Source organism: Phoca vitulina, unplaced genomic scaffold, assembly GCF_004348235.1.
Source record: "Phoca vitulina isolate PV1807 unplaced genomic scaffold, GSC_HSeal_1.0 scaffold21, whole genome shotgun sequence".
Taxonomy (NCBI): Eukaryota; Metazoa; Chordata; class Mammalia; order Carnivora; family Phocidae; genus Phoca; species Phoca vitulina.
The window spans coordinates 13,066,736-13,092,605 of NW_022589724.1; the positions used below are offsets into that span (position 1 = coordinate 13,066,736).

The 25,870-nt window shown below is 35.9% G+C and overlaps 1 protein-coding gene across 4 annotated transcripts in view; it reads left to right on the plus strand.

The window, feature by feature from the left end:
• The window catches only part of KIAA1958 (KIAA1958 ortholog), a 162,553-nt gene that overhangs the window by 95,535 nt on the left and 41,148 nt on the right, over positions 1-25,870 (plus strand). Inside the window, exon 3 of one of the 4 annotated variants that reach the window (XM_032419040.1) lies at positions 14,431-14,514. The exons of 2 other annotated variants lie outside the window; for them this stretch is intronic. In XM_032419040.1, the coding sequence (XP_032274931.1) occupies positions 14,431-14,514 (84 nt within the window). Of the gene's footprint in view, positions 1-14,430; positions 20,259-25,870 lie in introns of those variants that run through there. One more of the 4 variants, XM_032419038.1, reaches the window with a different exon arrangement.

Consider the following 25,870-nt stretch of genomic DNA (forward strand, 5'->3'; position numbering starts at 1 on the left):
CTCCCTCTCTCCCTCCCTCCCTCACTCCTTCTCTCCCTCTCTCCCTCCCTCCCTCCCTCCTTCTCTCCCTCCCTCCCTTCCTCCTTCTCTCCCTCCCTCCCTCCCTCCCTCCTTCTCTCCCTTCCTTCCTTCCTTCCTTCCTTTCTCTCTCTCTCTCTCTCTCTCTCTGTCTCAGAGAGACACAGAGAGAGCATACAAGCAGGGAGAGGGAGAGAGAGAATCTCAAGCAGACTCCCCACTGAACATGGAGCCTAATGTGGGGCTCAGTTTCACAACCCTGAAATCATGACCTGAGCTGAAATCAAGAGTCGGACGCTCAGTTGACTGAGCCACCCAGGCACCCTATTTTTCTAAATTTTTATTAAGGAGAAAATTTTCCAGAGACTCTAGAGTTGCATAACATATAACTGAGAGAAATGAACAGATGACTAATGTTTATTTAAGTGATTTCTGCTTCAGTGAAAAATACTTTCAGAAATCATACTGGGGACGCCTGGGTGGCTCAGTCGGTTAAGCGGCTGCCTTCGGCTCAGGTCATGATCCCAGTGCCCTGGGATCGAGTCCCGCATCGGGCTCCTTGCTCGGCAGGGAGCCTGCTTCTCCCTCTGCCTGCAGCTCCCCCTGCTTGTACTCTCGCTCACTCTCTCTAGTCCACGCTCTCTCTCTCTAACGAATAAATAAATAAAATCTTAAAAAAAAAAAAAAAAAAAAAGAAATCATACTGGATTGGGGCATCTGGCTGGCTTGGTAGAGCATGTGATTCTTGATCGGGGTTGTGAGTTCAAGCTCCAAGTTGGGTGTAGAGATTACTTAAATAAATCTTAAAGAAAAAAATCATACTGGACTGACTGGTACTGTTCTAAATTTTCATGCTTCTGAATATTTGTAAGAAATGTGTTTTACTCTCACTATTGGAAAAGATAAGCTGAGCATTAAAATAATTTGCTGGTCAGATAGCTATAATAACATACAAATCTGTCTTTAATTAGTGATGTTAACAATCTTACAAAATAGCCTGTGTTTTAAAGTTCTAGGAGAAAGCATATAAATGCACAAGGACAGGCACCTGGGTGGCTCAGTAAGTTGAGTGTTGACTCTTGATTTTGGCTCAGGTCATGATCTTGGGATCCTGAGATTGAACCCTGCGTCAGGCGGAGTCCGCTTGTCCCTCTTTCTCTGCTCCTCCCCCTGCTCGTGCTCTCTCTTTCAAATAGGTGGATAAATAAAATCTTAAAAAAAAATGTGCAAGGAATTGGGTGTTGAAAGGAGAAAGAAGACACTAACTTTTAATACATTTTGTGGTAGTTACAAGGTTATCTCAATTTATTTTCCACTCTTTTTGGAGATTTTATTTTTAAGTAATATCTGTACCCAGTGTGGGGCTCTAACTTACAACCCCAAGATGAAGAGTTGCATGCTGCACCTACTGAGCCAGCCAGGTGCCCCTAGTTTCCACTTTTATAGTGAGTACAGCTCACTTTTTTTCCCCCAATAAATTGCAGGAGTTAGGAGCTATTGCTGTTTTCAAAAATGAAACATGAATGTTGGCAAAATGATTTTTGTAACCCTTGACAAATAAAATTGGTGTTTCCTAAGATTACCAACCAGGACATTTTTTTTTTTAATACCAAGATTATTTTCCTTTAACGTATGAAAGAGTCCTAAGAAAATTTAATTGCTTTCAAAGGAATACATTTATGGAAGAAGTAAGTACTTAACAGAAAACATCATCATGTCAGTATAACCTTTTTTTAAAGTGAAGGTCAGGACTGGGTGGGGAGCTATCCCTTGATTTTATGGACATACTAATTATGGACTTTAATTAAAGTATTGTTTGTTTTTTCCCTTATCCTGACAGATAAAGATACTTTCTTGTAGCAATTTATGTAATAGGTCTTTTTTTGTTTTGTTTTTTTAGTAAGCTCTGTGCCCAACATGGGGCTTGAACTCACAACCCCGAGACTCAGAGATCAAGAGTCACATGCTCTACCAACTGAGCTAGCCAGCCCCCCACCCCCACCCCTTTTGTGTTATGTCGTTTTATCCTAAGGAATTAGCCCTGGAAAAGCTTCCAGGGGCCTTATAAGTCATTTCATAAAGTTATTATAGATGTTCATATCACCCGCCCCAACCACAACAGACTCTCTAAAGAGGCTTAATGAAGGAGAGGTGACTATGAGATTCTGATTGTGAGCCCCCAAATTTAATTTTATGCCATTGACTTTTGTTTTTAAATATAGTCAGTATGGTTGGTCTAAAGTGATTATGTAATTACACACACTGTTACCTCGTAACTTTCCTTTTAGCTTTGGTGTTAATTCAGTCAACAAATGTTTATTGAATGCTACTACTTCTCAAGTGCTTTTCCAGACTCTGTGAGTAGAGTAGCACAGTCCTGGCTCTTACAGAGCTCACAGCTCACAGGGAGAGACACATGCTAAGCAAGGTATCAAAGAAATATGTAGTATGTCAGACGGTGACAGGTGTACAGAATAAAATAACAGCATAAGGGGAATAAAGAATGTCAGAAGTAGAGAAATGGGTTGTTGATTTATTTTTAAAAAGCTGTTTCTTCAAATGTTTGGCATTTGGAGGTTCTTTGCACTTAGCATATTCAGTTTCCTCTCCTGGTGTATATATTTATAATTACTATATAAAATGCTCCATGTGGCGCTCCCACTGTTCTAGCTTTATTCCCCACCCAACCCCTCTCCCACCTCCAGACCAGGATCAGTGTTTTATAATCCTCATGACCAGAAGCCAGACTCCCTCCCATCTCATTTCCTTTGCACATGCAATTTCTTCCTGGAACGCTTTACCTTACTGTTCCTCTTTACAAAATGGTATCCATTCCCCCATGGAACAGAGCTCCAACACATCTCAAGCTCTATTTGACTCCTCTCTCTTTTGTTTCTGAATTCCTGTAGGACCTAGAGTCATGCCACAAACACAGTGCCTAATTGCATAGTGCCATGTATGGTCATTTTAATTAATTTTATGTGTGTTAGTCATCTCTTCTGGCTATGATGTAATCTACATAACCATCAGGGACTTGCCTTTGACTACACCCCACAGGACTTCTTGAAATGCTAGGAGGCAGGGTGGGTACTCACAAATGTAGATTAAATATTAATCCCAGCTGCAGTCTCATAAATATAAACCTACTCACCAGATTTCTTTTTTCTTTTTTACTTTTCAAACTTAAAAATACATTCTTATTTAATAAACTCGTGGACTTATCATTCATTGAAAGAATTTGGACATCATTTCTCTATCAAGTGAAAAGACAAAATATTCAAATAAAAATAAGTTAAATATCAAGAAGTGTTTCTTATTGCTTCAGATGTATTGCTTTAATAAAATCACAAAAGGAATGTGATAGCTAAGCTTATTTTTTGTTAAATTGAGTGCTGCAGCAATAGAAGGAAATGGATCTGAATTTAAACCGAACATAAATCTCCTCAAATTAAATGAGAACACAAGATACTGCACTAATTATGTGTTTTTCCATGCCATCTCCTAACAAGGGAGGAAATAATTGGATTAATGGGGCATGAAGACTATGTAAATAAGTACAGAAAAGCTGTGTGTGTAATAACTTTACTCAGGCTCTTGGTAAGAGTTCCTGTGCCATTGCTGAGGCTCTCCCTATGGCCCTGTTCCAGGTCACAGATCTCTTGGAAAACAGTAACCTAAAACTTTTCCATCTCTTGGCTACATTTGTAGAAGACCCATTTCACTGTACTAGGTTTTATGGTATGGCTTCTCCTTCTGAGAGTAAGTTTAAGTGGTCTGTGTTATGGCTCTTGTGTGTGGTTGTGTGTGGTATAGGCAAGACATGAGTGACAATTCATTCGAAGAACCGAGGTCACTCATACCTTCTACCTGAAGAGTTTATTCCCCCTTCATACTTAAAACCAAAACCATACTAGTGATGCATACTAGTTACAGCAAGGACCCCCTAAAACAGTAGTCCGGCAGGATACAGTATGGGTAGAAGGGAGCTAATATAAATTAAAAGTCTGGAGGAAAGGCAGACACTTTAAAAATGCATTTTTGAAAGACGCACATGTCCAGAAGTTCTCCCTTTCCTATCATTCTCAGGTCAAAGCTTTAGATGTTTAGTCTTAGAGATATATGTATAGGATTTGTAGATTTAAAATTCTTTTGGGGGCACCTGGCTGGCTCAGTCAGTGGACCATGTGGCTCTTGATATCGGGGTTGTGAGTTCAAACCCCGTGGTGGGTGTGGGGATTACTTAAAAATAAAATCTTTTTTTTTTTTTTTTTTTTTTAAAGATTTTATTTATTTATTTGAGAGAGAGAGAATGAGACAGAGAGCACATGAGAGGGGGGAGGGTCAGAGGGAGAAGCAGACTCCCTGCCGAGCAGGGAGCCCGATGCGGGACTCGATCCCGGGACTCCAGGATCATGACCTGAGCCGAAGGCAGTCGCTTAACCAACTGAGCCACCCAGGCGCCCAAAAATAAAATCTTTAAATAAATAAATAAAATTCTTTTAACAGTTCATATATTTATTCATTCAGTCTTCATACTTTGGGTAGCTCTGGAGTGCTGGAACGTATGCTGGATACTCAGGATTCATAGATGATGAATACATGAAAAATAATGTAATTAATGGGACATAGAGACTATATAAATAAGTATAGATAAGCTGTTGCTTAAAAATTTTACTAAGACTGGGGCACCTGGCTGGCTCAGTCGGTGAAGCATGTAACATTTGATCTTGGGGTTGTAGGTTCAAGCCCCACATTGGGTGTAGAGATTACTTAAAAATAAAATTCTTTTTTAAAAAAAGATTTTTCCTAAGACTGTCTCTAAGCATTCTTTTCTCCTCAAGGAGGTCACAACCTAACAGAGAGATGTGAGATGGAATGAAATAAATAGGGCAGGATAATGGAAGCATAATCCACTTATCAGCTGGTGTCTTCTGGTCCTCTAAGATCTCAATAAGATGAGCTCACATCTATTAGCTCTATCCCACAATTTTTACAAACTCTAATACCTCTCCTTCTTTTGGAGGGTGGGTAGAGGGGGAAGGGTAAGGTAGTGGTTAACTTGCATAGTCTCTTGTTTTCTCTGGCTTCTTCCACAGAGGTAGTTTATGCATCGTTTCACTGTCTGGGAATGTTTTGCACGAGGTCATTCAGATGTGAACTTAGCCTTACTTATACAAGGCTATTGAAGAGTTTCTTAGCATGGGAAGAGATAGGTCTACAAACCTATAGATAGGTTTATATCATAAAAGAGCAGTGCGAACCTGACCATGTAGTTTTCTGACTAAGTAGTTTTCTTAGGATAAAATACAAAGTTATTAATAAGGCCTGCAAGGCCTGGTGTGATCTGAGCCCGGTGGGCTTTCAGACCGCTCCTCGTACCACTCTCCCTTTTGATTGCTCCAAGCACACTGATACTCTTTCAGTTTCTCAAACTTAGTTTCCATTGTAGGAACTTCTCATGTGCAGTTCCCTCTGCTTTTCCTCCTCCTACAGTTTACCTGACTGGCTTCTCATTTTTAGGTCTCAGCTAAAAGTCCTTCTTAAAGAGTCCTTCCTAGAACATCCATCCTTAAGTAGGTCACTTATTCTTTCTCACAGTACTCTGTTAGTTCTCTTCATAGTATTTGTGTCAGTTTGTCCAAGATTTCCATAGTTGTGTTATCTTCACTCACTCTGTGGTAAATTCCACAAAAGCAAGGACTGTTCCATTGTACTCAGACTGTTTCATTATACTGTAGAATCAGCCTACTTAATTCCTAATGTGTGTCAGTCACTCATTAAGTGTGCTTGAATGAGTGAGGTGGCTCAGCAGGGATTGATGGATTCGCTGCAGAGGAATGGGAGCACGGTGTCGGGGGTGGTGCTCGGGTTTCAAGCTTGGGGAAATGGGTAGGTGGTGGAGGCACTGACTAGGTGGAAGAGCAGGTTTGTGGGAACAGAGCCAAAGTTATATTTTAGGTCTGGGCACATACAATGATTAGGCTGACACCTGTGTTAGGTTCATGGGAACCATGGGGACATGATTCTGATGCCTACTCATTCACCATAAGCAAAACTGTATTTCTAATTGTTAAGTACCTGATCTGTTAGAAAACAATAATTTGTACTTCTGTATTTTTGGCTGCTACCTTGTCTTCTCCATTCAGTTATCAAGGCCTTTGGGATTTTATCCACATTCAATTTTTAACAGTTGTTACTTAATCACAACTACCTATATATAATAAGACCATTTTGCTCATCTCAATGCATGTATTTTTTTTCATCAATAACAGTGACTCATTCGGTTTGCTGAATGATATACATACTTCTCTTAAGAAAATTGAAAGTGATCTTTTATCTTTTGTTTGTTTTGAAACAATTTTATCATCAGCATTAGATAAACAATAGAACTACTTAGAATCCAAGTTATATTTCTTACCACATACATTCAAACAAAATTTAATGAAATTGGGTACTAAATTTTTGATGAATGACAAAATCTTGAGGAATATAACTCTTCTTAATAGAGTAGACTTCATGTGATGAGAAAGCATTCAATGAACATTTATGGGATCCCTGTTAAGTACAAGGCACCAGGTTAGGGACTAAAAGTTGTCGCAATCTCATTCATATGCAAAGAACTGGATCTGAATTCTGGCTTCTCTTTAAAATCACTTCAAAATAAGAAAGAAACAGAAACAAACTTTCTCTTTTAAATTAAACTAGAAGTCTTCTGCTACAACCACAGTGTATAAAGAAAGTCTGCTGGATGCAGTAATCTGTTGGGGATTTGGATATGACACCAAGAGACATGTGACTGTAGATATCAGATGGAGGTGTAAGAACTCAGTTTTCCACTGAGGATGTACATGCTGAGCAGTAAAATTAACAGTCACTTTTGAAGAACTGGAACAGGGGCTGCTGGGTTGGTCTTGAGAGCTTTGCTGGGCCCAGTTTGACACCAGAGAATAACAGAGGAGACAGGACTGAGGCAAGAAACACATACACACTTGCCATCTTTGTGGGAGGTGGTCTGCCAGTATGATAAACCAGTGAAGATATACTTGAATTTATGGCTTGAAAGAGCACGCCGTATACCAGAAAAAAAGATGCGTACACAGTGATCAACACTGAGATATAGCCTAGGAACCTTACTGCCCTTCACAGATAAAGAAATAATCATTTAGCTATCTAGGCCCCTGCCTTAAGAACAATCAAGAGACCTATAAGGGAGAAAGACTGGGCTGACCATTGACTTTCCTACACCAGCATTGAATTCTAGAAGATACTTGAGCAATGCTGCTATTGTCCAGGGTGTGTGGGAGGGGTGGGGAGTGGGGAGTATGAGTGGAGAGTCTTGTACCTAGTCAAACCTTTGTTCATTTATAAAGACAAAAGCTTAAAGACATACTCAAAAATTCAAGACCTCAGGAAAACATGGTTTTCATAAATACTTTCTGAATAAGCTGTTGGAGGACAAACTTTAGCTGAGAGGAGAATGGCAAAACACTGATGGTAAGCATTGATTTTATCTATTTAATAATTGCAAGACTGAGACCAAAATGTGGAAATTACGATTAAAAACAGAATATTATAAATTATTTTATAAATATTTATAATATCACAAGCCACAACCATGTGGAAGTGTATAATTTTTAAGATTTTTTTTTTAATTATTTATCTGAGAGACCGCATAAGCAAGGGGAGGGACAGAGGGAGAGGGAAAATCAGTCTCCCTGCTGATCGTGGGGCTCAATCCCAAGACCCTGAGATCATGACCTGAGCCGAAGGCAGACCCTTAACCAACTGAGCCACCCAGGCACCCCAGAAATGTATAATTTTTAAAAGCTGGGAGAGCACAGGAGAGAGAATGTGGGAAACTGTGTAAACCAAGATTCAAAAGATACTACTTAAAGCTAACAATTCAAGTAATAGGATATTCAGATACTTGAAGGTATAAAGGTAATACTAGAAGAACTAAACCAAACTGTAAAATAAAAGATAGTAAGTGTAAGGACCAAGAAAAATATTAAAATTGAAAATGATTAGTTGGAGAAATATAAGTGTATGCTATAATTTTGGCATTGCTTGTAATGAGGTATTAATTTAAGTTGTATAAAAATAGATATGCAAAGTTATCAAAGTAATGATAACCACTAGAAAAATTAGCAAGAGAACATAAACTGAAAGAGGTCTTTTTACTCCTAAAGGGAGATTACTGGAATAGATGGTCCCTTTTCAGTCTCTGGCTGTTGTTATCCTGCTTGTGGTTGAAGCCAACACAAGAAAGAGGGTTCAGCCAAGAGAAAGAGGAGCTGAGCAAGAGCCCGGATACAACAGAAAAACAGAGAGCCTGACATATATTATGATCACAAGAACTAAGATTAAATGAAACAAATAGAAATGAGAAAGTTGTTGAGAGAGTATATCCTAAAAATCCTCACCATGAGGAGAATTTTTTTCTTTTCTTTTTATTGTATCTATATGAGATGATGGATTTTAACCAAACCTATTGTAATTATTTCACAGTACATGTAATTCAAACCATTATGCTGTAATGTATAAACTTACACAGTGATATGTGTCAATTATTTCTCAATAAAACTGGGAAAAAGTCTATACATTAATGTTAGTGTGCAAAGTAACACAACTAATATTAAAACAAAGAAATGAGATAAACTCAGCGTTGACTCTAAAAATGGATCACAATCCGAAACCCAGTGATATCCTATTCAGGTGTTACTGTCATCAAAGAATACATGCATTTCTGAAAACCATTTTGCAAATGACACACTGAGAAATCACAGAGCTTTTGGGGCAGACTACTCAGAGCTTATATAACTTTGTAATCAGATCACTAACCAACCAAACTAATTCTAATAAAAATGCTTCAATAGTTTAAAAGACATGATAGACTTCTAATAAATAGTGATACAGTACAGCAAATATAGGAATTTACAGTGAAAAAAATAATTTTAAAGGTCAAGTTATGTCAATAATGAGCCACAGTCACCACTATTATTAACAGCGGGATGACTATCTAGAAAAATGTCAATTTGGTGCCTACCTTTTTACACCAAAATAAATTAGATAATTAAATATTTAATTTAAATATTTAAAGAGTAAAAATGAAATTTTAATGAAATAAAATGAAAATGGAAAATGAAATAAAAATGTTTTAGAAGAAAACATAGATTTGTTTTATGGTTTCAAAATGGGGAAAACATCTCTAAGTACACCACAAAATATAAAAAACATTTAACAGAGAGATAAATTCAATCCCATAAATGTGTAACAGTCACAAATACCAAAGGTAAACTAAAAAGAATTATATATTTATACACAGACATCATATATATCACAAAGGGCTAAAGATAATAATGATAAGACTAAATAAATAGTATGAACATAATATTAAGACTAAATATAAATGAAAAATTCCTAAATGTATCTGTAGCTCCTAAATCAATATAAAGAAAGAAAATGGACAGAGGCCAGAAGAATTCACAGAAAGAAAATGAGAAAATGTAGGGAGCTAATAAGTATTTGAAAAAAATATTAAGTCTCATTTATCATAAATGCAAAATAAATAAAACCACAACAATATATTTTACCAATTAAATAAGCAAAGATTAAAAAGATGGATAATACATTATGTCTAAGAAGGTATGATTAAACCATCACTCTTATACCTTATCATGGAAGTAATAATTATTACAACATTTATACATACAGGGCAACAGCAATAGAGCAATTCCACTTTGGAAATTACTTCTGTGTCTATACATGCCCATAAATGGGAAATGTCATGTATGCAAGGATACTCACTGCAGCATTGTTTGTAATAGCAAAAGGATGGAAATAATGCAAATGTCTATCAGTAAAGAATTAGGGGTTAGACAAATGTATTATGGAATATCCGTTATAAATACAGCTATAGGTAGCGGCAACTATGTATATGATGATATGGAGCTACATTGTAATACATTGTAATGGTAAAAAGAGTGTAGGATAGAATGTATAGTATATTCCATCCCCCTTTTTGAAAGGCAAAAAGTAAGTGCATGTGCATAGAAAAATCAAAAATTATACCCCATAAATTGACAGTATTGGTTGTCATGCAGAGGGAAATGTGGCAACAAGGAGATGGGGTGGGAGGGTGACTTACTTTCACTCTATACCCATTTGTAACTTTCAGATACTGTACTATATGCTGTATTGCCTATTGAAAGTTTATTAATTTATTAAAATCAAATGGATCGCGGGCCATACTGAAAAAAAATTAATCATAATTTTTATCTCAGGACATACAGGTAGATGTTCTAGTGGATGGCAGATTGAAATGTGAAAAGTAAAACTGTAAAGCTCTTGGAAGAAATAGATCTTCCATTACTTTGGGATAAGCAAGATTTCTTAAGCAAGATGCAAAAAGCATGAACCGATAAAGGAAAAAAATTGATAATTGGGCGATACTAGGATTAAGAACTCTTATTTTTTAAAAACACCATTAGGAAAGTGAAAAGGCAAGCCACAGATTGGAAGAAGATATTTGCAATATGCATTTCTGACAAAGACTCAAACAATATGTTAAAACCTTCTACAAACAGTAAGAAAAGGGCAGACAATCCAACAGAAAAATGACTTGAACAGGTACTTCACTGAGAGAATATTCAAATGGCCAATAAGTATATAAAGAGGTGTTCGACTTCTTTAGTCATCAGGGAAATGAAAATTAAAACTACAGTGCAGTACCACCCCACACCCAGCAGAATGGCTAAAAAAAAAGAAAAAAGACTACTTAGTGTTGCTGAAGATATGGAGCAAACTGAACTCTCATGTACTCCTGTTTGTGAAAGTAAATTGGTACAAGCACTTTGGAAAATTGTTTGTCAGTATCTGTTAAAGCTACTGAAACCTATGATTTCCTCTGGCCCAATAATTCCACTTCTAAGTAAACACCCAACATGATCATTTCATAGAATGTTCATAACAATTTCATTGGAAATAACCCCGAACTGAAAACTACCCAAATGCCCGGTAGAATGGAAACATATATTGTGATATAGTCACACAATGGAATGTTACAAAATAATGAGGGTAAATTATCTACAGCTACAAAACAAAATGGATGAAACTCACAAACAAAATGTTGAAATAAAGAAGCCAAGCACAAGAGAGTCCATCCTCTTAGATTCCATTGATACTAGTAATAATAATAGACCAGACAATTGTATTATGTTTCATCAGGATAGCTGTTATTCTTGATGCGAGGGAATAACTGGAAGAAGGGGCCATGAGAAAGACTCCGGGGATGCTAGTGGTGTTCTTTTTCTTGATCTGGATACTGGATTTAGTTTGTGAAAATTAATTACATGCATTTAATGACTGGTCTACTTTATTGTATGTTTGTTATACCTAATAAAAAGTTTTTAAAAGGAAGTGGATCAGAAGTTTTTCTAAAACTAGAGATAAAAGCAAGATAAATGTAACAGTTTTATATTTTGTTATCAGTCTTCCCTGGCCTTATTTGATTGTGTAACTAGCTGAAAAACGATTACTTGAATTTGAAGCCATTTACTTCCACCTATTCATGCAAAATGAATGAGGGTTTCTCTACTCTTCTACCTCCTTTTGTGGCACATTCCAGGCTCTTAGGAAAAGGATTTTTTAGTTCTATTTTTCTATAGATATAATGGCTCTTAACTAAGATTGAGACTGAGTAGAAAGAGGAGAAAGGCTTGAAACAAAACTGGGCTGAGGTTGTTGAAGCAGTGCTAATGTGTTGGTCAGCTCTAAGAGTGTTAGCAGGCTCTCCAAATGTGAATGGAGGAGATGCAGATGTGAAAGAACTGGCTGCCTTACCCAGGAAATTTGCAGATGAGTGACTCCAGACCCTTCCATTCTTCTTCACCAGTTCCTCCTACAGTATACTGACTAAGGCGGCGTAATTAAGTTCAACAGACTTAAACTCTTTTATTCACATACCCCTCGAAAGAACTTTGAAAAAAATGGTACCATTCACTGATATTTAAATGGACACCCAAAGGTTTCCAACAGTTTATTTTTTTAAAAAGGAAGTAGGAAATAGTGAATATTTTATAAAGTGAAGATGAGGATTGACTGTAAGTAGAATTAATATTTCATGTAGTTGATAATAGTTAAGCATCTTATGAACAAAAGCATGCTGAATCTGAAAGAACTGAATAGTTTTAAGCCTCTATCTTGAACATTCTGATAGTCCTGCAGAATATTCTATTTCTAGTGGAAAGAACCAACTTCACTAACCTATAACCCCCTCAGAAGTCCTAAATTCACCCCAATTCACGCCCAAATACCCTCCTTCTGATGGCAGATTTCACCTACATCAGAATATGTATAAGAACAAAGAAGGACAAGACATGCTATGGATTTAATCATCGATTTATAAATTTTGTTTGCCTCCTCAAAGTCTTTTACACCCCAGAGTATATACCACAGTAGATTTGGGATGGCAGCATGTGCAAACTCAGTCTTCATCTCAGACAAATAAGTTTTATAAAAGATTCTGTGTGAAACTTGAGAAACTAGAAGTTTTTTCCCTGAAGTTGTCTTATGAATGTTTATTTCTTAGAAAGTCTTTGGAGTTTGAAGTCCACTGTGGTAGATATTTAAACAATTAGTCAAAATGAACTGATGTGTCAGCCCCATTGGCTTTACATGTAAACAGCCAAGGAAGCCAGCCTGGTAAAAGGTTACATGCAAAGTGTGCCTTCCATCTTTTTGATGGAAAGATACACATCTTTATTGTTGATATATAAACAGTTTTAATGGGAAGAAAATGGCATAATCAAAAGTTAAGTCTAATGAGGAATAAAATATACTTTTGTATATTGAATTTTAGAAATATGATCTTTCAAAAATGTGCCTATAAAAATATCTAATTAGCTAGTTTAGTGAATTTTAGTTCATTTCATTTTATAAACTTGTGAGGATTTTGGCAATTATACATTAGAGCTGTCATTTAAAAATAACATTCTCATTCATAAATGTATATAGTAATACAAAAAGTAGTGTATTTATGAATATGAATAAAATATGAATTTTATGAATATTCAATTTATTAGAAATTTTATTTTTATTATTATATATGGTTATTACAAAGACTTCCACTGAGCAACCTTACAAATTAAAATTTTTCTAAAGAAGATAGTCAGGATAAATAGACTATTTTACATTATACTGTAGAATCAGAAATTACATTTTTATGTTGTTTTAAGTTGAGCTTGAAGCTTGCCTCTCAACAATCGGATAGCCCAGTTTTCTATTGTGTACTTTCATTTTTAGAATTTCTCTTTTTGAGTTACACCCCTGTCTGACAAAACAGTGGTGAATTTTGACAAAACGTTTTTATTGTTAATGTTAAGAATCCAAATTTAAATTACATATTACTGAAAGGAAACAATTTAAATGATATCATTGAATTTAATATAAAAAAAAAAACAACTAAGTAAAAAAAGAGTAGTTTCTCTCAAACCTCATCCTGAGCATGGATTCCTGCCACCGAGGAATCTGATATTGATCAAGCATTCTGAGTAATTCACAAGTACACTAAAGTGTGAGAACTGCTAGTCTAGAGCAACATTACTTAATCGTGGGTGATCCATAATGGAAAGAGGCAACCCTAGTCCTTGGTGGAAGAGTGTAAATAATAAACTAATAAAATGATTTGTCCAAGAGATACACCCCTTTCCTTACATCTGGATTATAGTAGCCTGATTCAGGTTTCACTGTCCTGTCTTTATACCTATGAAGTTTTATCCTCATATCTTTACAAAATACTAAATATTTTTATAACTTATTACAAACTGCCCTGCAATTGCATACAGAATATTTATAAACTGTATTTACCTAAATTGCCATAGAGTGTTGAATAAACTACTACAAATGATCTGTTTAGTAACTTTTAAATATAGATTTCTAGTGATGTGCTAAGTAACAAATTTGAATATTTTAGTTCAGTAAAATGGAACCAGTAAAACCTCTGGCTTCACAAATGAAGTGATTCAAAATGAGTGTGTCAGCTTTAATGGGGCCCTTGCAGACTGCAGTAGGGTGAATGGTACATTTCTGTCTCACATTCCTCCTAAAACAGAGGCTGCCTCTGATCTCACTCTTACCACAAACCTTCATGCACAAAAGTTGTGTGTCAGTGACACGAGAAGCTCATTTTGATTGTAATGGGCCATACTCTTGTCTAGTACATCATTTGTGAAACTGAAGTTGGCTATTATAAGGCAGCAGGTATGTAAATAATAACATTTATGAGTGATCTCTATGAAATGGATTCCTTCTTTCCCTTTTCATTATAAGAGGAAACTTTATTTCAGAGTAGAAAGTGCATTGTCTGAACTCATCAACACCCTCTCTATCCCTCCCCTCCCCAATTTGTTGCAGACCAGGATGAAAGAGCAGCTGAGCTCAGCAGGGAGCAGAATGAGAAAACCATCCGGAGCACGCAGACCGCGCTCCGCAATTTCCGAGAGTTCCTCATCTCCAAGTATCCTTCTGAAACAAGAGAGATTTATGTCATCCCTTGCAAGGAGTTGGATGCCTACCTGGCCTCTTTCTTTGTGGATGCCAGGCAGAAGGATGGGTCCGAATATGAACCCAACAGCTTGGCCAATTACCAGTGTGGACTTGAACGGTACCTAAAAGAACACAGGTATGGCTACAGTATCACCAGGGATAAGGAATTCAAGCGTTCCCAAGAGGCCCTGAAACAGAAGCAGATTGAACTCCGCTGCAAAGGAAAAGGAAATAAGCCACACAAGTCCATGAAGCTCACCTTTGCTGATGAACTCATTCTGCGGAAAAGGGGACTACTAAGCCGCTATAATCCCGAGGGTCTTCTCAACCTTGTCTGGCTCAACAACACGAAAGCTTTTGGGCACTGCACAGGCTTCCATGGATCTACCTTGAAGTGGGGCGATATCCGGCTCCGGGTAACAGAAACGGGGCTGGAGTACTTAGAGTGGATGGGTCAAGACACTGGTGACCTGAATGCCAAAACCAAGAGAGGGGGCACAGACTCTCGTGTGTATGCCACCCAACACGCCCCACAGACCTGCCCCGTACAGGACTATAAGGAGTATGCCCAGCGGCGGCCTCCTGCCATGCGCTACGAGGATGCTCCTTTCTACCTGTCCATCAAGCCAGTCGTGAACTTGGCAGCTCTGCATTGGTACAACTGCCAGGCCCTCGGCAAGAACAAGCTGGCCAAGATGGTGAAGACCATGTGTGAGAAGGGTAACATCCCCGGCAGGAAAACCAACTTCAGTGTGTATCAAAGCTGCAGCACCTTGTCTGAGGCCCAGAGCAACCAGCTGGTGCTTATCTGTAACAGTCTGAGCCAGCAGGCCGCCCAGTCAGTGGCTGGGCGCTCCAACGGTGGCGATTTCATCGTCTCTGCCTCCTATGACTCTTCCTCCGACACCGCTTGACCAGGTGGCTTGAGCAAGAGCCCAGTTTGGTTACCGTGTCCAGAGAAACTGTGATCATACACTGCTTCTCATTCCCTTTCCTCCACCCTCAGTATTAACTTTATAAAAATCTAAATATATACTATATTTTTCTTTTTACAAATAAACCAATGGAGATAGTTTAGTATTGCTAACATAGTATTTATAGGCTTAACACAGATGTACTTGTGGGTGATTAAATGTAATTGCTGTTACAGACTCTACAAAACCATAGTGGTCCTCAGGCAACACAAAGTAGAGAAGGAATTCCGTTTTTAAAGAACTGTCAGAAAAGTCACTGAAAGTTATCCTAGACACTTGTGTCCTCAACTCCTGCTTTCCTTCCCACCCCACCTCTCATTTTTAGTCTAGTTAATAAATGGCTTTATTTTTTTAATTTTTAAAATTTTGTATTAATCGGGAGGAGACAATATTAACCCTACTGCTTACACAGAACTGTATTCAGTCAGATCCAGAATATGAACGTGTTGATATAAGCTCAACAAATTATCTACATACTTTTTTTAGCTGAATTAGAATTTTAGCTCCTGTGCCTCATTTTTTGTAATGTCTGAAAATCTAGATGTTTAGCTAACATCTTTTCTTTTGGGGGCAATAAAGGTGCCATTCTTTTTGGAAGATACATAATTTTTCAATAATATGCAAAGTCCAATATTGTGGTGATAAAGACTGTTAATAGCTCATTTTTACTGTTGTGCTTAAACCTGGATAGAATATTTTTTGTTCCCTAAGAAATCAGTTAAAATGAAGTGTGATTTTCAGATTTACAAAACTACCAAAGTTTTTGAAAATGTTCCCAAGCATTAGATTGTATATCAAACATAAAAAGAAAGTAGAGAATGGGAGAGTCTTAATAAAAATCCAGAAGCACTAGTCAAGACAACAAAAGAGTCCTACTCTTCAAAGCCCAAATCCCCTGATTTATTTATTTATAAGCATTAAACTTTGGTCTCTTTTCCCAAGGAGATTACTTGACTCTGTAGTTGAGATCAAAAGAATATTGACACTCATTTTGGGTAACAACATTTTGTTACCAGATTTAGCTGAATTCAAAGCATTCTTGAAAATGTGCAGAGTTTCTTCTACAGTAAATATAAATTTATCTGTGATACCCTGCAATTATAATAATAATAATTTTGGTTAAACAACTCTTTGTGGTGGTTTTTCCAAGGTCTTTCTTTTCAAGTCTTGAAGTCTGTGGTGTATTTTTAGTTAAGATCCTTCAATAACAACATAAGTTTAGACACTAGGACGACAATAAAGTTGAGCTAGGTTCCTATGCTGTATAATCATTAACACATAAAAAATCCAAATCTTAATCGCTTTATTGGATTCTATTGGAAGTATTTGTTCTTCAAGGTAACCTCATAATTCGCATTAGCTAGGAGAGTAGGTGGTATTTTATGTATTAATTTATTGTAGACCAGGACAAACTTCATTTTGATTTGCTTTGCTAAATCATCACATTAACTGAGCTTTCCACATGGCTAGGCATCTTTTCCCAACACTAAGTTGTAAACATATAAAGACCCATTCCTCTAAGCTGTGACCTTTCCTTGGGCTCCGGAGTAGAAAGTCTGCTGTGGACTTTGTGTGGAATCCACTTTACTTCATGACTTTTCCTCCATAGGGAGGCATCCAGAAACAAGAAGAAAGGGTGGAAGATACCTTGCTTTATTGTTTTATATTAACGATGATACCCATCGTTTTTTGAGCTAACGTGTGTGCTGGCACTGTGCCAAGTGACTTATTACATGCATCATTTATACAATAGTTACTAACTGTATGAAAATTAGAAAATTCAGATAAGCAGAAAGAAAATTCTCCTGAATCTGCTGGCCAAAAAATAACCACTGTTAATATTTTGGCAAATATTTCTTTAGACATTTCAATACGTATATATTTCTATATATATTATCTTTAGTCTTTTCAATCCTTGAAAAGGTTAGTTATCTCCATTTTATGTTGAGATCAAGACAAATCAGTTAGGGTATAGTTAAGGAAATGGTACTGTCTGTCATCTGACTGCAGAGTTTTTTTCTGTTTATCTTCTTTATTTCCAACTCCTAGTCAGGTTCCAGTGATTTGAGCCAGAAATGGGGACACAGTGTCATTCCCTCTCTGAAGGCTATCTGATTAAATGGGATGCTTGAGTGATCTTTCATGATGGCACACCGTGCTCCCTAATGCCCCCTCTTCTGTTCATTTTGAACCACAGGGCCTCTTTCTCCAAGTTCTCTTTACAAAACTTTCCTTATTCTATACCCGGTTTGTAAGTACACAGGACAGCCTACTGTAAAAGAATTCTTTTTTAAAAAAATAAGGTGGTTTTTAATGGGTTACCTCTCATGTTTAAAAAAATTTTTTCTGTGAAACATTTAAAATGTAATTGTGCATTTTATTTTTGCATTGACATACTTTAAAAAATTCTTACTATGTTTTTGACAACAAAGTAAGTTTGTGATGAGGAAGAAGAGCAGTCAGTATGTACTGAGAAAGCAGAACTAGGAGATTTTGCATCCCTCTGTGTGTTTATTGAGGTACTACTAACATGAAAGTCTCTCTCCTATTGTATCCTATCACATTTTCATTCAGAAGAACACAATTAAATTGAGAATGTGAATTACTTTTTAATTATTTATATTTTGCTTTGATAACTCAAACCAAATAGGAACATTGTGATCTAGATTTAGAAAACTTTTCTGAAGAATGGCTTGGTAGAAGTTTAGCTGAACTGTAGTATCTCTTTGGGTTAATGAAATTACAAAAAATTATCTACAACTACCTCTAAATTTTGTGTTTTTATATAAACAATACTGAAGACATGCTACTGCCTGATGCCATTTTTATTATTTGTTATTTTAGCTTAAAAAAATGTTATGTTCATACTGTGGCAGTGGTACATGCCGAAATATCGTGTATGTGCTTTAGTGAAAATTCAACAGCCCAGCAGGTGTTCACTGCAACTGAATGCGCTGCCTTCCCAGGCAATCCTCTGGTTCATAAAAAAAACAATAAAACCACATTTGCAAAATTTACACTTTTAGGTCAGCGTAAGGTCATGTAAGAAAGAGGCAGTGCCCCTCACATGACTCTGGAAGTTTTGCACTGTCCACAACAAAAATGTCAAACCCATCTGTCAGCTTTTGGGGGACATACCTGCAAAATTCAGTCTTTCTTCTATGTGAGTGGCTGTTGAAAACCATGGATGGTAGCAATTTTTCTTTAAAAACCCATAATGTCTGAAAAAATTCGAGATATTCAGGTTGTTTATCCAACAGAGCTTATTCTTAAAATTCCATTTCTTATCATGGGTAGTAGGGGTGGTCTGAATATGATTTGTAATACACTAGCTACTTCAAATATTTGTTATCTTATAGATATTTTTCCCTATGTTAATTCACTTTTACCTATGTTAAATTACTTCCTGATGCACAAAAGAATAGTCTGAAATTTTTTAAGGTAGATCAGGTCTCTCTGGTTTTTCAGTTAGGTCATTGTTAGCTGAAGCTTCCGTCACATTCATTTGTCTAAGTCATATGGCTTAGCTTTTAGATGTCACGAAATCAAATGACTTCACTGAGATGAGAATTTACAGTCATATCAACAAATACTTGAACACTATTGTCTAGACACTGGGAAGGGTACAAAGATGTATAAAATAGTCCCTGCCCTCAAAGAATTTATAAAAGATACTGTAATAAAAGTTTCATTTCATTTTTGAGAGCTCACCAAAAAAGTCTGCCAATACTATCTTGCATCATTTCCCAAACTTTTTACTCATGCAGTTTGTCAATTATTCAGCCATTGAAAATGTTGGTTTGCTGTGGAATACATAATACTGCTTTGAGTATTTTGAGGAGAATCTTCCTTAAGAGCCTGTTTTAAAATCAATATGAAGGCAAAGCCATTCCTACACCACCCATTGTGTTCACATAGGTGCACATGTGTATAAGAAGGTGTAGATTGTCATCAATGACTATCATTTACTGAGTACTTACAATGTGCCGGAGTACTAAGTGCTTCTGTAAGTTGTTTCACTTAACTCTCACATAATCCCGAGGGTAAGTATGATTATTTCTCCTTCATAGATGAGGAAATCCAGAGGAGTCAAATGGGTTGCCCATATCACAGCTAATACATAAGAGCATCAGGATCTGAAACCAGATCCAGATACTATGAAGTACTGTCCTTTTCTGTTGCAGCTGCTTGTTCACAAAGTGATTTGCTCTGCTTCTGTAGACTCCCTGAAGTGATAAATTATAAATGAAATCCCTGATGCAATAAAATCATCAGTATTCATTGTCTCCAAATTGACTGAGAGCAGTGCCATCACCTGGCATGTTTGTTAGTACAACATTGTTTAGGCCTCATTATTTTAGTTACTTTGAGATGGAACATTCGGCACTTTGTTTCCCCCCGGCCATGCTTAGAGAGCAAAAGTTTGCGTCACTTTTTAAAGGACACTTAACTTTGTCATGGAGATGAGTTTGTGTACGAGTAATTATATTTTAAAAAGTGATTGTCATTTGTTTTTATGAATCAGATGGGGAAAGGGGAGGTTCTAGGCAGAGGGAATATCTCTCTTAAGCCCAAAAGCCAATATTGCTATCCACCAGATACTGAATATTGATTGCCAGTTTGCCAGGGAGTTTGATCTTCCCTGCAAATTTGGTGCCAGCAAATTAACAATATTTAATATAGGAATTTGTTGTTAATTTTTTTTTTTTAATCTATCGAGATTGTTTTTGGGGCACCTGCCGGCCTCAGTTGGTAGAGCATGTGACTCGATCCTCAGGGTCATGAGTTCAAGCCCCACATTGGGCGTGGAGCCTACTAAAGAAAGAAAGAAAGAAAAAGAGATTGTTTTTAACAAAGTTTTTAAGGAAAAATACTATACTTATGATTCTCAGAATTAGAGATTGACCAGAACCCATTCAGATTTTCTCTAGTTTGACTATCTCCACAGTTCAATATATTAGAAACATATATTAGAAGCAAACACTTCTGATTTTAATCAGGTTTCTTGTGACTCGTTTTCTTTATAGGAAAGAAGTATTTTGGTCTGTATTTCTCTGGCCAAAATATAGCTGTAATACTTAATATCTATAAATAAAAACTCTACTATGTGATAAAGGAAATAAATTTCCAAGCCTAGAGGAGAAGTCAAGGGAAGTGTATGATCATGTATTGCAGTAAGCTGGTTTTTAAAAGGTTCCTTTATGAAAAAAAGTATTATAAATACTAAAGAATTCTCTATCAATTAGTTTAATAGATTTTTTTCTCAAATAGAATTCCTTTATATCAGGTCTTAGCATATTACCATATACAGGTACAGAGAGAGAGTTGCTTATTAGGAAACACACCATTGGCAAAGGCACCCTCAGTTGTGTTTTCTTATTCAGCATTGCTTCTCCTCCCCACTTGGATCTGGCTGAGATGAAATGAATTGTATAACTTTTCATAAGGCAAAGTGATGCAGATAGGACGATTTTAAGAGATCCTTGCCATTGAATATAACTGGGACACAGAAATACACTGCATATATCATCCTTTAGTGGTTGGTGTATTTCTAATGATATAAAAACAGAAAAGGGGATGATATTGGCAAACTGCCAACAACTCTGATTTCACTTCTAATTAGAGAAAAGAAAGATAATCAGAATTTCTCATGCTTCATCCTATCTGTAAATTGATCATTTGGGCCTGCCAAAGCTGAAGGGAACACCTGATTTGGTATTAAAGATTGCATTTTTTTTTAATTATTTTTTAAAGGCAGCATTTTAATACATTTAAATTGAGTTGTTATATAAACCATGACTTTGTTTAATTACACTCAGTATTAAGTCAGAGTACTAATTTGATCAGAATATTAATTAGGTCAGAATATTAGTGTAAACCATCATCTTTGCTGAATTATAATCATAGAGGATGACCTGGAAAGGACCCAGGAGATCCTCTAGCCCAGTGCTCTTCAGTGCTATGAAGAATAGGAGTCACCATGTCTTGCAGGTAGGGAGCAAGGAGGGCAAGAAGATAGAGATTACAAAGGGAATCTTAAAACACTGATTCTCCAGGAATTCTCATGTTCCCTATGCCCCTACCTTCCTACTTTGAAACTCACCCGACTGAATGAGCTACTACCTTTATGATACATCCTTCACGTGGAAGCGGAAAATAAGATTGGAAACATCTACTCTAACCCACCCCTCTTTTATAGAAGAGAGAACAGCCCCAGATACATTAATGAGTGCCCCGGTGAACACACCTTGTTAGAGTCAGAACCAGAACTAGAACCCAGGCACCCTGACTTTTAGTCCACAGATAAGAGTTGAGGATGGTAAAACAATCCTACATTTCCACTGAGTTAGAAAGGGTATCCTTTTCTTGTTTTCAAAATTGTAATAGTTTTTAAGCCCTCAGTCAAGTTTGTACTAGGAGTAGATTCAGGCTGCCAATTTCCAAGTAGGCTATTTTTGCATGTGAATTTTCACTTTTCATATTATACTGTTACATTTTTCCAATATTTTCATATTATACTGTTACATCTTGATTTTAGCAACTTCTCTTTCTGGAATTGATGAAATAATCTCTAAATAACTGTTCACTTTTTTAAACGAACATCTCTCAGCTTACCCCATTCATATTTAGTTTTCATTTACAGAGGGAAAACTAGTTTTCAAGTATATGAATTCCAGTTATATATTATGAACTGAAAAGTAACTTTTTGTTTAGTGTGGTATTCATTTGTATATCCAGCTACATAGTACTTACATTACCAGTTTTGAATGCAGTCTATAATACCATTTTTTACTCTGTGGAAAGATTAAAATATCATTTGAAGGTTTGGGACCTATCTTCAAAAGATCAAACTTCTGTCAACATAATTAGGATGTTTCTGAAGTGAATTTAGTTATAGGGAGGAAAAAGAAAATGGGAATTAATGGAAGACCTATAGCAGGAAGATGTTGAAATACAAAGTATTTGTAAATTCTCCTATTATCCTGCTTGGTCTTCTAAAGAATTCAAGCATAAATATAAAAAATTTTCACAAATTTTTATTTTACAAATTATATTTACCAGATTATAGCTGAAGAAAAAGGTGAAATTCTAGGATTTTTTTTTTAAAGTACAGTGGAATTATTTGTCTTTTGAATGCAATGTTGAATTTTGCTAGACTTCTGATGTTCTTCTTTGTATTACACTGGAATTAGAGAGTATTTTTACCATAGTACATTCATTTCAGAGAGCTTTGAAAATACTTTGGCACAATTTATTTATTTGTGGTAAGTAGAATTAGGAAGACATCAGCAATATAGAATCCTAACAGTAATTGTGCATACTGTATTTAAGTAATTTTTATACCTGTTTACTTTCTGTAATTTTTACATTTTATAAATCAAATACCTTAGTATACTTCCACTAGAAATTAATTTATAATTGATTATTTATACTGGATGAAGTAGCAGGTCCATTTTAGTATTAATCCACTCAGATTAACTTTATCTAACTGAATTTTTATATCTACAATTCATTATATTACAACTTTTTAAATAGCATTTATAACAGAAGAACTTTTGTTTTATAAAGTATTTGTTACAAAAAAAAAAACCCATCTTGCCAAAAACCATTACAATTTCTATGCATTGTGTAATATTCAGTGACATCGCTGTTGAGATTTGCATGTTGTTCTAGGTGCTTTTTCATGTCTGTGTTTGTGGTGTTTATATGGAATTGTTAACCATTGCTGCTATCACTTATTGTAGTTAAACTGAAAAACTGCGCTAAGAGGCTGTGGCAGTCAAGATTTGTTATGTGTGACTTGTGAAAATATGTACTTAGTTGTTTAATATTTTGAGCCAGCACTTAGTGGCCTCTACAGAAGGAAATATTGTGGTTGTCGAGTGGTGCCAACTTCAGAATCTCGTTTCACATGTGTAATTCCAGGTCAGATTTTCTTCCATACTTTCCCCAACTCTTTGAAAGGAAAGTTTGCAAAAAGAAAAAGCAAGAATTCTTAACTTTTTCCAGTACTCCCCCCACTTTAGATCTTTTTTTGTTCTTCCGATACTTGAACACGTTACAAAGAAATCCAATAGAATGACAATGTAGCAGCATAATTACCTTTATCTGGTTATTTTTATCCGGGTAAATGATAACAGGACTATGAGGTGCCTACATTATTTTTGTTGGTTATCATGGCTTACTGTTTGAAATGCATTTGATAAGAATATTTAGTTTTTAAAATTTATTTATTAGGGACTGTGGAAACCTCAGAGTTCCCAAGTATTAACTTTTATATTCAGCATTTACATGGGCTTATTTAACATATTTATTTATTTGACTTATGATCATCAGAATTTTTTCATGCCCACCTGTCTTTAGTTTGGTTCCTAGCATTTCCATCTTGCCTCAGCAATTACAAACACACTCTGAAAGTAGAGAGAAAATTATTTCAGTGAATTAATTCTATATTTTGTTAAAATTCCACATGGGGGAAATATCATTATATGTTTATACTCTTAAAATGGAAGTGAAACTGTCATAAAATGCTAAGAAAAGAAGGCTACTTCCTTAAGAGCATTTTAATACCAACACACCAAAATTCCTTGCTTAGTGCAGGGTTTCATTCTATCTGTTCAATGGGTTTCTAATTATGAGATTTCTTTAATAAAGAGAGAATCTCCTGAATTATATAGAGGCTTTTTGTGTGACTGCAGATATATGGTGACAGCCAGTGCTGTATTTGGAAACATTGCTGCTGAAATTGCTGATTTAATTCTAAGAATATTAAAACTAATTCATCAAGGCTCCTGCCACTTCTTTGCTTAAAGGAAAAGAAAGGCAGATTTTAATTGTGAGACTTTCTCCAGAATATGCTTTAAATATTTACCCCTCAATGGAGGTGATAAAGCAATAAAAGGAAATTCAATTATGTATATTCTAAAGAAGTTCTGCCCTTGTCCAGTAGCCTCCAGAGCAACACTAAAGTATTTCTTGATTCCTGCACCGGGGGTTTTCAGGCAAGGCCTTTATACTTAGAATTTTTTTAATATTTTGGACACCAAAGATTATGGCATGATATATCCTGATGATTAACGGTTTCTATTAGATAGCTGTGGGCACGTTTATTTGAATCCTGCTCTTGGATTTTTTTTACCCACTTTGGGTCTTCTGTACATTTTGTATGTCTGTCCTGAGGCCCTTATGCCCAGGGCAACTTTTTAATTAAATCATGCATATATATTTATTAGGTTTCTAATTTATAGAGTATGTTTCCATCATGACTTTAAGCTTTTTTCACTGCTAAAATTACACATAGATTTGCCAGATTAGCCCCATTGTGAGCAATAGCTTGTACCTTTTTCGTTGTAATCTGGAAATGTAACTGTAACCCCATAGGCCTGAGACCTGGCAAGAGAATGACTGGAAGCATTTTGGATTCAACAGAATCACTTAAATGACTCATTTATCTGTTAAAGTGAAGAATTTTGTTTAGTAGAGTGAATGCTATGTTCAACTTAAATAAGGTCTTCCATCTTATGAATTATTTTAAGATTTTTAAGATTATTTTAAGAGTAATTTTAAGATTTCTTTTACTTTACCACTTAGAAGTTAATTGGGATTAAAAAGGTAGATTTGTCAATTTATTCAGTATAATTTAACACCAGGCATTTTTGTAAAACAAATATAACCACCACAATTAATACTTAGAAAAATTTTATGAAAAATGATACTGTTCTTTGGAGATGCATTTATTCCCCCCCCCCTTTTGGTAGATTGTAATTTTTTTATATATTTTCTGACCACTTGGCTTTTAACTGATTTATGTGAAAAAAGCATATGTGTGCCTGATGTTCACTCTAATCCTATTTTAAAATTCTCTTTTTAAACTGCTGCAATTAAAATTTGTGAAAGAGAGAAAGGTGAACTGAAATGGAGGGAAATTTCTGTTAATATGTTAAGATGTGTGACTGTGGTGCTCTTGGTTAATTAATCCTTTGCCACTTGATATTTGTATTAATATGATAGAACTTTTTTGTTAATAAGAATATACTATTGGCTTCATTTTTATTTTGCTGCTCACTGCTTTTCATACTAAGGTGTTTTCATCTTTTTCAGCTCACTGTTTTTGCTTCATATTTGTCTGTGTACTTGTGCTCTAAATAAAATTCTAGTTTTATGTCCCAGTGGCTTATTCCATTGTGTGTATAATATTTGTCTCTAACATCGCGTAATTTTCTATTGTTTTCAGTATTTGTTGGTACAGCCTAAAATTTAAGGATGTAAGAAAAAAATCCAGTAGGGGTGCCTGGGTGGCTTAATCGGTTAAGCATCTGACTCATGATTTCAGC